The 15,381-nt window shown below is 45.4% G+C and overlaps 1 protein-coding gene across 1 annotated transcript in view; it reads right to left on the bottom strand.

Annotated features, from left to right (window-relative positions):
* Positions 1-2,524: 2,524 nt before the first annotated feature.
* The window catches only part of CFAP251 (cilia and flagella associated protein 251), a 65,765-nt gene continuing 52,908 nt past the window's right edge, over positions 2,525-15,381 (bottom strand). Inside the window, exons 19-21 of the mRNA XM_087423339.1 lie at positions 4,741-4,969; positions 3,934-4,035; positions 2,525-2,788 (exon numbers count right to left, since the gene is read on the bottom strand). Coding sequence (XP_087279465.1) covers positions 2,652-2,788; positions 3,934-4,035; positions 4,741-4,969 — 468 coding nt within the window. The 3' untranslated portion in view covers positions 2,525-2,651. The remainder of the gene's footprint in view (positions 2,789-3,933; positions 4,036-4,740; positions 4,970-15,381) is intronic.

Raw genomic sequence — 15,381 nt, 5'->3', positions numbered from 1 at the left:
GTTACTGGTGCTAAAACTCTGGAGTTGGGAGAGGTTAATTCTCATCAAATGTCTTTCCGAGTCCCAGGCACAGTTTCTGCCTGTAATAATAATAGCTGCTGTCCTATTTTGAGCGCTACCTTCTGCCAGTAACGCTTTACTTGCACTGTCTCTTTTAATCCTCACAACTACCCTGGGGGTTGTTCCAGGAGGAAACTGAGGTTTAAGAGATTAGCCACACCCAAGGGCACATGGAGCCACTCAATGGCAGAAGCAGAAGTGAGCCCAGCCCAGCCCGTGGCTTCCAGAGCCGGCGCTGTGCAAACAAGACGCTCACCATGCTCAGCAGGGGTCTGGGGGTCTGGAGTAGGCAGTGGGGGTTCAGGGGAGGCTTTGGTGGCTCCTGGAATACCACTGCTATTCTACATGTTCCTGAACTCTAGAGGCAACACACCAGGACGTCAAGGCCAGTAGCCAGAGGCCCCGTCTGAAATGGTATTCTTTTCTCAAAAGAACATCACAATGTGCCTTTTCTGTCCCCAAGTCTTGATGTGCAAGCCCAGCGATACTATCTTCGTTCTCTCCTTCCTCCTTTTCTGTTGTTGCTGCTCAGCCACCCACACTGCTGGAGAGTCTGAGTTCTCTGCTCAATTGGCAGGAAGGCCGCCGTCCGCCTCCTCCCCTGGATGGGGCACTGGTGCCCTGCCTCTCCACTACCTGTGTGGCCAGCAGGTGGGCCTGCCTGGGACAGGAGGCAAAGGTGATGGAAGCACCTGGAAGGTACACAGGTGCTGCTCTCTGCCTTGGGCAAACAGGTTGAGAGAGACCCAAACAAAAGCACCTGCAGAAAGGGGTCCCGGAGGTGAGAAGGGGCCAGGCCAGGCTGGGGGCGGGGTGGGAACGCCACTGACACAGACCCTGCTGTCCTTGCTGTTTTGGCTGTCCTGGACGAATGTCATAACCAGGCTCCCCCACCCCCCGCCCCCATCGTGCCTTAAAGAGACGCAGGAAGCCGGCTCAGCGCAGAGGGGGCACCTCGGCCTGGGTCTGACGGTGGTTCCAGCTCACTGGTCCAGCCATAGTGGGTCCAACTGGTCGCTAGCCAGTTCTGCTCAAGACAATTATCCTAATATATGTAGTCAATAAGAACAAAATCAGAGTGTGCCAGATTTAATGAGAGAAGGCTCTGGTCGCTGTCCAGACTGCATCCTATTCTGAGGGGTTTTTTTGGAGAAAACAAGTCATTTGAGAGTTTCCTCTTCCCTAAAATGTCCCCAGGAACTTTTTAAATGGCTTGGTAATATATTTCCTGGGCCCTTAGCAGCTGCAAAATTGATTCATAAAGCTTGTTTTTCCTTTTGTGTTTTTTAAGAAGAACAAAGTGTAAACCAGGTTGCAAAGCCCTGGCGACACACTGTGACGAGCAGGCTTCTGCGGGAACTTGGCCCGCGCTGTCCATCCCCAGGTCACAGTGACACAGCCTGGTTTGAGACACATGGTTCCGTTCTGTGTTCTGGGGTGTTCCCAAGACTCACTGTGCCAGATTTCCAAGTGGACGCCATGAGGTGGGAGGGCTCTGTGCACAGAGGGTGCTGCTGCCTTTCTAATTCTCTCACACAGATCTCTGCTCCTACAGAGAACATACCTTTATGGGGATCATAAACATTATCTCAAATGCTAGTTCCTCTGGGGAAGGACCTGGTTTGGGTGAGAGGGTGTGCTGGACTGAGTATGCACGAAGAATAACATGTGGCACGTTTGCCTGAATGAGACTCCATAACCGATGACCAAACTCTAAAATTAGACCCTAACTTTCATCTGTTTACATGATGATGGTACTCCTTTTTCAAGGTCAAACACTGCTGAAAACTTAGTGATGTTCCCTAAATACCCCCTGAGCTGGTGAACTGGCCATTTTTGCCTACTACGTGTTTTGAAGCCCAGCGGAGTGTGAGGTGGTGGATCAACCACGTAGATCTGTGTGGTGTGTGCACGGGAAGGGGGCTCACAGACTCTAGTTGGTGAGTTCTGCCCCACGGGGCTGGCCGTGTGGTTTCTGGTCCAGGTGCAGCACACACGGACTCTGGGGCTGCTTTTTGCATTCTCTCTGGCAGTTGCCACCGGGGTTAAGCATGGCCAGTGATGCTCTTCATAACGGCCGCACACAACTGCTAGGGTATTTTGCTGATAAGAAGGCACAAGCATGGCCTCTCAGGAGCCCAGAGCACCCAGCATCCCCACCCCAGCCCAACAGCAGGCTGGGTGACCCACATTAGGTCACATTAGGCCAAGGGTCCAGGTGGCACTCGAGGGGAAGGGAATAAGGCCATATATGTCACAGGGAAGGCCTGCTGCTGGCTGAGGCCCTCTCTGCCCCCAGGGACCACACCACCTCCGTGTCCTGTTCAACCCCCCAGATAGCAATGCCTGAGACCAGGGGTGAAGACAGGCCAGGGTACCCAGCCACTACTGACATCCAGCTGCCAGTGTGTTTCTTGCCTCCACCCATTTTTCTATTTCAGAAACAGTGGAATAGCCAACTTGGTGAACTCCATAGCTTAACAGAAATTTGCATTTAATGTCTAAATGTTCTCAAGATTAGAGTAGCGGGAGGCAGATGCGGGAAAGGCAGTGCCTCTTGGAAGAAAACCACACACCAAGTCCTGTGCGCTTCAAACATTCCTTACAACTGCCCCAACCACGGGATCTTCTCTGAAATCTTGTGAAATGGTTAAGCCAAGAATTTCAGTCGTGAATATTTCTGCAGTGATTTCGTCTGGAAGTTCTTCTTCAAAGCAGATTTCTGAACCTAGCCAAACAAGAAAAGAAAACAAATGCCTTCATAGTGATTAGGTTTCTAACTCAGAAGCACTTTCCAAAAATACACAGAAACAACACTAAAGAGTGAGAGGTGCTTTGTGCTGTGGTTTGCCTTTGATTCCCTGAAAACCCCCGGGGGGAAATGGGTTAAATCCCTCTCTTACAGTCTGGAGCCCTGTTACCCAGATCTCTGCAAACTTCACTGGAAAGCCCTAACTACACAGTAGCGTTGATTTTACTGTTTCAAGACACCCAGGCACACACATAAAAACGTAACAATTCAGAAAGTTACGTTCTGAGATCCCAAGTACACAAGGAACGGGGAATGAGGAGCTTGCAGCTTGGAACAGACCCATCAGATACCGGAGTCTAGAACTGTCTGAGTTTAGAAACTCTGTTTAATTTGAAATTGAGAACGGACAATGAAAGGAGAGGGAGAAGGAAGCCTGGTGAGGAATCTCTGCTCCAGACTCCAGTCTCTGTAACCATGGCGGCTGAACCACCACGGGGTCAGCGGGGCAGCGTCCTGGGCTGGTCAGGGGAGACATTCCCACACAAGCAGGCCCAGGAGAGCTGTTTGGATTCGTTCCTCCTGAGCTTAAATTCACAACCCTAACTTCAGGTCCATTTTCCTCCCTCCAGTGGACTAAAAGAAGGAGGTGGGAACTCCTCAGGCAGGAAAGGGGAGGAACTTTCAACTTCAACAACTTGAAAGTTCGGCAGCTTGAAGTCAGGCTTGTGCAGCCTACCAAATCGCTGCCCTCTCCTTATTCAAATCTCTCTCAATAATACCTCTTCTTCTCAAACAGCTTCTGAACTGTATCCTCTGCTTGCGGCCAATATTCACCCAGCCAAGCCGGGAAGATGAAGACCGAGTCAGTAGAATAAAGGGAAAAACAAGGCCAGAAGACACCAAGGGCGGACAGAGCAGGGGAACAAAAGCTTTCATTTCTCAGACATAACCACCGCTCACTGGTCTTTTCATAACTTAGTCACGTTAGGTTCCCCACAGACTCGCTTTGTTGTGTGCACGGTATTAAGGAGAGTGGCTTGCACCAGTCAGGAGAAATAAATGCACTTAAGTCTACAACAAATTAGTGAGCCACGGCTACATGCCCAGACAGAGCCGGCTACCTTTCACAGAGGAGGCTGCAGGCTCGGATTTCCAGCCCTCAGGATTCAGTCCAAACAGCGTGGCAAAGCAGTCGGACGTCTCCTCTGCCGTCATGTGCTCACCTAGGCGTCAGGAAGGAAACAGGTGGCCGTTCAGCTCTTGGCACTAAGCAAAACGTCAGGGCTTAGTGTCATCGTTCCGAGGTCTTAAAGAGAATTATTCCATTATTTCCTTTTCTTGAGACACAAAAACAATCTAGAGAGTCCCACATTACTGTCACATACAGTTCCTTATATGATGTTAAAAATGGTACTCCAAACAGGGGAATACATTGGGGCTCATATAGAGAAATAAGACAACTTTCTGATAAAGACAGTGCTTGGCTTCATTTCAAACTCCCTGACATTAGAACCACCAGTTTGACTAAGATGAAACGATCACCCAGAGAGAAAGGCTACTTGACTTCCTCACACAAAATAATGAGGAAAACAGTAGGTAAAAATGAAAAATTTTACTTTGGTGTGGTTTTATTTCACAGACGCCTCCCAACCCCGTGACAGCCCTGTGAGATGGATGCCTGGCACTTTTATTCCCATTTTACAAGTGAAGACACTGAATCCTGCAGTTTCAGGAAGCTGGGAAATCAATCGCATTCTTCTGGTTCCCGGGTCAGCACCCTTCCCATTACTCCACGTTTGCCGGCTGGGGCTCAGGAAGCAACATCCCTGTCGACTTAAGGATGTCAGGGGCTCTGTCTCCCCAAACTCAGGTCTCTCCAATGGGAATGGCCCCAGGGTGGTACACGATATCCCCATTTATGTATTTACCTTTCGTTAGAAGCAATTTCAGGAAATCCTCTCTTCGAATGACCTTTTCTCCTTTTGAATTGGTAAAACCCAGAATGTCAAAGCTCCGCTGGATGCCACTCATGGTGTTACCGAAAGGTGGCCTGTGATTAACGTAGACTTTGAGGAAATCTGGTAAGTTGATTTTGTCAATTAGCTTTCCGGTGTCCACATATTCACTAAATCTGATTTCATTAAACATATCTTCAATCTAGGGAAGAGGTTAAAAAAAAAAAAGGCATGGTAAGCAGAAAAGACACCTTGATATACCTTCTAAAAATTGGAGAGACACATGTTCACAGTTCGTTTAGAGCACGGCTGTTATGGGTCGATTGTATCCCCCAAGAAAGATATGTTGAAGCCCTAACCCCTAGTACCTCAGAATAGGGTCATGGCAGATGTAATCAGTTAAGATGAGGTCATACTGGAATGGGGCGGGCCTTTCATCCAATATGACTGGCGTCCTTATAAAGAGGAGAGAGATGCGCAGGGAGAAGATGGCTGTGTGATGTTGGAGGCGGAGATTGGAGTGACACAGCCTAAGCCAAGGAATGCCAAGGATGGCTGGTAACTACCACAAGCTAGAATAGGGAAGGAAGGATTCTCCCCTACAGATTCCACAGAGAGGATGGCCCCGCTGACACCTTGATTTCACACTTCTGTGAGAATAAATTTCTGCTGTTTTAAGCCACCCAGTTTGTGGTACTTTTTACGGCCGCTCTCATACAGTGTCCACTGTCAAAACTGCAGCACTAGCATAAACGCTGCTTCATTTCACGACTTTTCTCGTAAGTATCACACAGTGTATCAACTACTTCCTTGCCTTCTGAAGCAGATACTAGTTGCATTTAAAAGACAGAATCCTCAAGAATTTAGAAATTAGTTTATATGAATAAGCAAATAATTCAGTGTGAAACTCAAATATAGGATCTGCGGCCCTAGTAAGTTTCCTAAAACAATGGACTGCGCCGTGATTCTTCTTTTCTGTCTTTCTTTTCCATTTTTATTCTGTGATTTTTTTTTGTGATATTTTATATATACAAAAGATTATATGTAACATCTATATAACTTATGTGGTATAATTTAAAAAATGAACACCTAAGAAGCCAGCATTCACTGAAAAGATCAACAAAATTGACAAATCTTTAGCTAGACTAACCAAGAGAAAATGAGAAAAGATTCAAATTACTAAAATCAGGAATGAAGAGGGGACACCAGGACAGACCTTACAGAAATAAAAAAGAGTATGAACAACTGTGTGCCAACACATCAGATAACTTAGATGAAATGGACAAATTCCTGGAAAGATGGGCAAACGACCAAAACTGACTCAAGAAGAAATAGAAAATCTAAACAGACCTATGACAAGAAAAGAGATTGAATTAGTAATTTTAAAACTTCCACAAAGAAAAGCCAAGGACCAGATGGCTTCACTGGTGAATTCTACCAAATATTTAAAGAAGAATACCAATTCTCCACAAACTCTCCCAAAAACAGAAGGAAAACAAACAAGTCCCAATTCGTTCTATGAGACTGCTTCCTGATTTGGCAAGTCATTCTTTGTATATTTTCCAAATTTTCTAGAATGAGCAAGGTGTGCTGACATATCTATGGATTCAAATGTTAAAGCAGTGCCAGTTAAAGCAGGTCTCCACACAAGGCTTCTTATGTTACTGGCAAAACGCAAGGAAGAGAGAAATATAACATAAAAACAAATAAAACCACTCCTCAATGCCATCAGCCTGTCTCTGTGCAGTATTTTGTACCATGCATGTTGCAGTCGGTTGAGATTCAGAAACCTGAATTATGCCCGGCAAAGGGATAGAAATGAATAGTTTATTTTAGTATCTACATTTTTTTTTGGTGAGGAAGATTAGCCCTCAGCTAACATCTGTGCCCATCTCCCTCTATTTTATATGTGGAACGCTGCTACAGCATGGCTTGATGAGCGGTGCGTAGGTCCGTGCCTGGGATCCAAACCTGCGAACCCCAGGCCACCAAAGCAGAGCCCGCAAACTTGAGCACTATGCCACTGGGCCGGCCCCTAGTATCTACATTTTAAACTAATATGTCTCTCAATAAATTGTGGGGTTTGGAATTTTACAAATAGAATAAGAGCCACAGAAAAGTGGGAAATAATTTTTTTTTTCCAGAACGTGAACTCTACTTTGGTCTGTAGGACTGAATCAGGAAGTGAATCTATATTTGGACACAATATTTATCAGTAGGTAACCAATTTCTCCCTGTCCACCAAATACATGCAGAACAAAAATTGAAAGAGCATCAGTTTGAAGCAACGCCAAATTACCAGCCTATTTGGGCCACCCTAGTGTCTTGGTCTGGCCCTGAGTATCAAGAAGAAAATAAAAACCTCTTGCAGTCCAACCATAATTTCTGTGAAAGATTTGGGGCACTTTCTTTCCATTTCCCATGTATATAAAATATGTGTATTTTTTTTTGCAAAACTGGTATCATATATAAATATATATTTATATACACACTTTTGTATCCTGCTTTTTTCCTTTAACACTGTATCTTAGTAATCACCTAGTATTTTCAAAGAAGCCATATATTCTCAACATTTATATCCTGTAACATTCCAGGAATGGTCTTTAAATACAACATTATCGGTGACAGATACAAATGAACTATAATTGATACTATATAACTACCTTTAAATGGTAACATTTTCATATATAGCATTTATTGAGTTTATATTATGTACAACTGCATGTTATGCATAATTTTATGTATAAATAAAACACTATCCAGTAGCATTTATTTACACGTTGTACTATATAATTTTAATAATATTATATACATGCATTACTACTCACTATGAGCCAGTAAAGATTGGGGCTAAAAGTATGATCTTTGATGACAGACCTAGCTGTCTGGCTCTGCTATTTTCTGTGACCTTGGGTAACTTAACATTCCTTATCATCAGTTTCCTCATCTTGAAAAAGGGGGTAATATGGTTAAAACACACAATGAACTGTTTTGAAGCTTATTGTGACAAGGTATGTAAAGTGCCCAACATAATGCCTAACACACAGAAAGCACTCAACAGGCAGTAACTATTCTTGTGATTATTAGATTGTCTATGCCCTTGGTAATTACAATATATATAATTATAATATAAATTATGGTTTATAATTACATAAATTATAATATAAATGATATATGTAAATGATAAATGTAATATCTGATTTAACTCAATTCAGAAATAGAACACTAACTCAAAGATGACAAAAAGGAATCCAAAAGTGCCTGGAATTACTCATACCCAGAGTGTTCCAAGGATCTCAGCGAACATTCTCAACACAAACCACTCCGTAGGTGATTCACCTCTTCTCTTTTCCCGTATGACTGATCAAGAATGACTGCTCAACAAGCATAGATTTGGCAGCTTCAGCACCACTGACACTTCTTTCCTGAGCCTACTTTGCAAGTGTTCGCTAAAAAGGCAGGTTCTGTTACATGTCTAAACAAAGTTCATGCTTGGGAGAGGAACCTCGGAGATGGAGATGCTGAGAGCATTCCCAGTGTCCCATGGGAAGCTGACTCGGGGGCCGTGGGAGGCCCTGCTGTCCTGCCCAGAGCACGCTGGTTGTCTTCGGCGGGGCCTTTTATTGGCATCCTCACATGGGCCTGTCGTCTGCCAAGGCAATGGTTCATTTGATTCACCCGGGGAGCTTTAAACATTCTGAGGCCCAGGCCCCACTCCCGGAGATGCTGATTTAACTGCTTTGGGGTGGAGTATGAGCAGTCATATTTTTTAAAAGCTCCCCAGGGGATCTGAATATGTGGCCAAGGTTGAGAAGCATGGCTTTAAGGCAGGAGTCCTCAAACTTTGTCAGGCATCAAAATGACCAGGAGGGCTTGTTAAAACACAGACTGATGTTTTTGATTCAGTGAGTCTGGGATGGGGGCTGGGAATCTGCATTTCTTACAAGTCCCCAGGTGAGGCCAATGCTGCTAGTCTGGGGGCCACAGCTTTGAGAACCACTGCTCTTAGACCAGAGTGGTTCACGAAGGTGATACTCGTGCCCAAGGAATCAGCACCAGGCTTGGGACTCGCACTAGAGAGTAATGGTGGCTGGCAGCTGTGGTGCATGCACTAATTCTTTGGGCCCACATCTGTCTCCTGCATTAAGCTGCAGCAATAGCTTTCATCTCTATTTCCTCACAGCTTTGTTCAGAGCCTGACACATTGTAGGTGCCTACAGAAATGTTTACTGAATGAATGAATGAAACAAACAATGCAGGGACAAGTGAGGCCATGGAAGAACTTCTCTTAACACTCATAGAAGGCTTCTTTAGAAGAACCACTTACTGCCCTAGGCAATTTAGTTCAATGTACTGGTAGTTACTGAGCATTTGGCTTAGTGCTAAGTGAATGAAAGGCAAGTCACTTAATCATTACTAGAACAGCTCTGCACTCTAGGAGTTCACAGTCTGTCAGTCAGTCAGCAAACATTTATTAAATACCTACTAAATGCCAGGCACTGGTCTGGGCTCTGCGAAGAGACACTCAAAAGACAACATACACACCCGGAGAGAGTGAGAGAATACGAAGCCTCCATCACTGAGGTTCTCAGCTCCGACTGCCCGTGAGAAACACCTGGGGGCTTTTAAAGCCTATCCATGCCCCGACACCACTCTTAGGTTCAACCGGTGGGGGTGGGCCAGGTATCAGTATTTTTTAAGTGGTCTCAAAGTGATTTTAAGTGGGTGGATACCACGGCTCTAAGAGATTCAGTGTCCAAGTGCAGGAGATCAACACCAAGGGCTGCAGGAGTGCTCCATGCACGAGGTGGGCTTGGGAAGGCTTTATGGAAGAGGTGGGCCTGGAGGACAGCCACCAAGGATCCAGCCAGAAGCAGGTGACAGGAAGGCACTGTGGGCTAGGAAACAAGTGTGAGGAGGGGGGCACAAAGGAGGGTGCCTGTGAAACTCTCCCCAGGCACCTTCTGTATTAGTCTCCCATCACCGCTGTAACAATGATGACACACTTAGTAGCTTAAAGCACACAAACTACCTTACAGTTCTCAAGGTCAGAGGTCTGAAATTGGTTTTGAGGGCCAAAATCAGGGTGTCAGTAGGGCTGTGTTCCTCCTGGGAGCTCTAGTGGGGAATCCACATCCTTTCCTTTTCCCGCTTCTAGAGGCTGCCGTCATTCCTTGGCTCATGTCCCCTTCCATCTTCAAAGCCAGCCATCTCATCATTCTCTCTGACCTTTTCTTCCATTATCACATCTCTTCCTCTGACTCAACCCTCCTGCCTCCCTCTTATAAAGACTCTTGTGATTACATTGGGTCCACCAGATAATCCAGGAAAATCTCATCTCAAGATTCTTAATTTAATCATACTTGCAAAATCTCTTTTGTCATGTAAGGTAATGTATTCACCAATTGCAGGGATTAGGACAGAGACATCTTTGGGGACCATTATTCTGCATGCCAGCCAGCCCTGGGGGTCCAGCGGTTAAGATTCAGTGCTCTCACTGCCACAGCCCAGGTTCGTTTTCCTCTCAGGGAACCACACCACCCATCTGTCGGTTGTCATACTGTGGTGGCTGCCTGTTAACAGTGATGCTGAAAACTATGCTACCAGTATTTCCAATACCAGCAGGATTACCCACGGCGGACAGGTTTCAGCGGAGCTTCCAGACTCAGACAGACTAGGAAGGACCTGGCCACCCACTTCCTAAAAAATTGGCCATGAAAACCCTATGATAGCAGCAGAGCATTATCTGATACAGTGACAGAAGGGGAGAGGATGGTGCAAAAAGACCCGGCAGGGTTCTGCTCTGCTGTACACAGGGGCACTAGGAGTCAGAATTGACTCAATAGCACTAACAACAAAAATTCTGCATATCACACCTTCCATTTGTGTTGAGAAGTCTTAAGAAGGAGAGCTGGAGGGTTAGGGTTTGATTAAGGCATCGAGGGCCTTGGTGCCATCTGCAGGTCAGAGAGTACAAACAGGAGGTCCCAGGTTAAATCTGCAGATGTGCTTTGTTTGGTTCATATGGTGCTTTAAATATTAGGAGATTTCACATAGAAACCTGGACTTAAAACCTCTCTTGAAAAATCAGAGAAATCTGGTGATGGTAGGCCTGCATTTCCAGATGGTAAGAGCTGAGTAGAGCTGAAAAGAAACTGTCCCCTCAGAGAGATGTGCCCCCTCATTCTACACCACACTCTGGGTACCCTGAACTCCAAGATCCCCTCCCCCAAATAACCCAAGCCCACTTCTAGGGCCTGTGGGGGTCTCTTCCTGAAGTCGTCCTCGGAGAGTGAGCTGTGCGCCTAGTGTGCCCCATAGGCCTGAAGGGTGGCCAAGGATGGAGCCAGGCAAGAAAACAAGCGGACAGTCGCCGGCCTGGCTCTCGCCACGCCGCCCGGCCAAGTGCAAAACTCGGCGGAGTCCCAGAATTCCAGGTTTGAACCAGCTTGTGTTAAAGTAGCACTGTCAAGGTAGCGTGTTTACTCAACAGCTTGTCGCTTGATTTATAACTTTTAAACATTTAGACAGAGGGCACCTGGGCCTCTGCTGGCACTGCTGCCCAGGCCCCATGACACGAGGGTGGCCTGTTCCTGGTGGGCTGAGTCCCCTCACTCAGGATTACTTGATTTCAGCCTCTGTCATTCACCCTTTGGGCTTGTGATCCTGCTGTCCGCCTCAGGATGCCATTGATGGCCACAGAATTATGTTTTATAATTAAGTTTTATAACCTCCCTGTTAGAGAGGAACATGATACATTTGAACTGAGGCCATACCTCGTTTTTATAAACAGGTTTCCGGTGTGGGTTGGTTTCTTTTGTGATAGTTTTACAGACTTGAAGACTGCAGGACTGTCCTTCCTTCTTATATCCCTCCTCCCAACACACAGCACTCTCTAGAACATCCTCAACAAATGCGGAGACAGTGTTTTGTCACAGCGCATCATCTTTGCCTCACATCTCTCCTTGTCGCCTACTCAGGCATTTGGGCACCGACTGGGGCAGGGAAGGAGGGGGCCGAGGAGCAGGTTTCACGGCTGGGCAGCTTCACTGCATGGTCACACCTGGAGACACCTCTGCTATTTATTGCACCGCTCCGTGACTCACAACTGCCCCCTGCCCTCCTCCAGTAACTCTACCTGGACAGCAGCTGCCTCTTTCTCCAGGAGTAGGACATGTATGGTCAGGTCCTGCCCACTGGACGCAGTCACAGGGGAAGGCCAGTCCTTAGTGCTCGGCCACGGTGCTCTCTCCCTGCTGTCTGTGGTGAGGTGACTCAGAAACGATACCACCACCCATTCACAGGGCCCTTTATGGTGACCTTCAACACAGCCCCTCATCAGAGCCAAGGCCTCAAACACCTGCAGGGACTCTTCCCCACCAGGGTGAATGTTTTTAAAGGCTTTAAAATCTGAATGACAAGTCCTTCACCTTGTCCCAAACCCAGAATCAAGGGTTTGTTAGTTAAGTGCCCACAGCTCTCTGAAATCCTGATCCTGCCTTCTGGCTGCACCCAGAAGTATCAGATGTGTCCTGGTTCAAGTCAAGAAACAGTATGGATGATGTATGGTGACAGATAAAAACAAGACTATTGGTGGTGAACACGATGCAGTCTATACAGAAGCTGATATATAATAATGTACACCTGAAATATACACAATGTTATAAGCCAATACGATCTCAATAAAATAATTAGATAAAAATATATTATTCAGACAAATCAGGGGGTAAAAAAAGAAATAGTATGGATGAAAAACAGTTTGGCAGTTCCTCAAACAGTTAAACATGGAGTTACCATTTGACACAGCAATTCTACTCCTAGGTATATATGCAAGAGAAATTAAAACACACCTCTACGCAAAAATGTGTACACAAATATTTATAGCAGTATTATTCATAATAGCCAAAATGTGGAAACAACCCAAGTGTTCATCAGTTGATGAAAGGAAAAATAAAATGTGGCATATCCATATGAATGAATAGAATATTATTCAGCTACAAAAAGGAATAAAGCACCGATTCATGCTACAACACGGATGCACCTTGAAAACACAGAAAGAAGCCAGACACAAAAGACCACATATTGCATGATTCCATTTATATGAAATATCCAGAATAGGCAAATCCATAGAAACAGGAAGTAGATTAGTGGTTGCCAGGAGCTACAGGGAGGGGGAATGGGGAGTGACTGCTAATGTGTATGGGATTTCTTTTTACGGTGATGAACATGTTCTGGAATTAGGTAGTGGTGATGGTTGCACAACTCTGTGAATACACTAAAAGTCACTGAACTGTACACTTTAAATGGGTGAATTGTATGGTATGTGACATATCTCAATAAAGTTGTTAAAAAGAAAGAAAAATAATATGGAGGTGAAGCCATGGCAAAGGCAAGGAAGAAAGCAAATAACAGTAGTAGTTTTAAAAATATATTTTCCACTATCACCACGATCTATCCTTTTATATTCATAAAACCAGCAAAGATTAATACATTATAAAAATTCAAACAATGGAGATAAGAGAGAAGGGGAATAAAATGCCCTACAACTCCCCACCCTTCAGCAATACCCGCAATGTCCCACCTTTTAGAGATTCCTTCCTGGTTTGCACTAAGGCCCACATGTAGAAACAGAACATGGGGTCTGGGGCCAGCCAGCTGGGGTGCAACCCCCAGCTCTGCCCTCGGCAGCTGAGAGACTGTGCAAGCTTCCTCATCTCCCTAAGCCTCCCTTTCTCCATCTGTACAATGGAGATGCTGAAAGCATCACCTTGTTGTGAGGATAAAGGACGAGGGGGTGCGGTTAGCATGGTACTTGGCAGCAGCGAGAGCTCAGGAGAGAAGAGCTGTTTTGCGGTTGCTGTTGGTGGTGGTGGTGTTATAGTATTATCATCACCTCCATTCTTTTTTAGTGGCTCCGTGGCATTTCAGGACTTATTTCTTTAAATGTGTTAAGTGTGAAAAACAGAAATCGTTTTGTCGTGCCCTGATCTCTCTGCAGGGAGGCCCTGCCTGCAGGGTCTCAGGTGACCAGGAAGGCCTCCTAGAACAGTGGGCCGTTTCTCTTACTGTCAGGGTGGAAATACCTTCTGATATTTATGTTTCAGAGCAAATGCTATGTACTGAGGGCCTCTCTTCAAAGTGCAAATTTCCAAATTCCCATGGGGTCTTTATCAGAGCAGAAACTGTGCCCATGATCCTTGGCTCAAATTTCTCCTCCTCATATGGGGAGGCTGAACCACTTGGCCACGGTCCCTCCATCCCAGCTGGGACCATGGTTTAGCCACAGAGATTAGCACACAGGGCTTCGGGAGGATTTATTTGTTTATCTTTCTGGGTTTTGTTCTGAATACAAAAGCTGCACAAGCTACACGCTTGTAGTTAAGAAAAATTAAATACTACAGAAATGCATATATGAGGTCCCCCCCTCAATTTATAACCACAACCATCTTTTAGGGAGGGTGGATGCCACTAAATGGGAAGTTTCTTCATGAACAGACCCTGTGGATGGGCTTGTGTTGCAGGTTTGGGAATCAAAGCTAAGAAGAGCTGTCTGGCTAGCAGACAGAGAAGACTGTGGCATTCCTGGGGTACTCCAGGAAAGAGAAGGGAGCAGAGTGCCAAGTGCTGTGTGGGGTGAAGGCCAGCAAGGAAGCCCCCTTGGGGGTATCATCAGGACTGGGAAGAAGGTCCAATAAGTAGTTTTAGGTAACCTGCTGTGAAATACAATTATGTGTGGCCCTTTCTAGTGATTCCCAAATTTGCAATTTGTCTTTCATGAAAGGGCTTTCTGTTTTTGTGGAAACTGAAGAGGGGGCTGAATGTCAGGTTTAGGATGATGTGGGGTGGACAGAGCCTGCACACGCACACGTGGGAGTCCCCAGGCCAGGATGCCACAAGCCCGCAAGAGCTGCCCCAAAACTCCGACGGGCGGGGACCAGAGCCAGGTTCCAGCTGGTACCAGAGGCCCCAGCTGACATGGGGTTATGTGTAGAAAGTATAAGTTCTCCAAATTCCATCTCTCAGAAATCAATGTCATTAAGGGTTTAGAACATGTTCTTACAGAGTTTAGCTAGGCATATACGAATTTATATATATTATTATTACAGAAATGAGACCATGCTTTACATGTTGTTTTGCATCTTGCCTTTTGTAATTTAGCAACAAATCCTACGCATTCTTCCTGAGTCAAAAAACATAGGTCAATTTCACTTTTTAATGCCTACTAAGTACAGGTGTGCCTCATTTTATGGACCCCATCTCCTATCAATGGACATTAGGGCTGTTGTAATTTTTCACTATTATAAACTACGCTGTAGTAATTGTCCCTTCCATATGTACATCACTGTACACTTGTGTGAGTTTTTCTGTAGGATACACTCCTAAGAGTAGATTTGCTGGCTCCAAAAATATGCACATTTAAATACTCTTAAACAATGCCAAAGCTCCTAAAATTACTAAACACTTTAGAGCCACTGTCAATTACTCTGAGATCAAATAATATCATCAGGGATTCTATTTTCCTCATTGTCTGTGAAGTCAAATATAACCAACGAGCATCATTCATTCATTCTCTCATTTGACCAACATTTGCTGAATGTTCACTATGTGGGCACT

The sequence above is a fragment of the Ceratotherium simum genome, chromosome 35, assembly GCF_057802395.1.
Source record: "Ceratotherium simum simum isolate JZ-2026a chromosome 35, ASM5780239v1, whole genome shotgun sequence".
Classification (NCBI taxonomy): domain Eukaryota; kingdom Metazoa; phylum Chordata; class Mammalia; order Perissodactyla; family Rhinocerotidae; genus Ceratotherium; species Ceratotherium simum.
The sequence above is the reverse complement of the archived record's forward strand: the minus strand, read 5'-3'. Positions and strand labels throughout refer to the sequence as shown.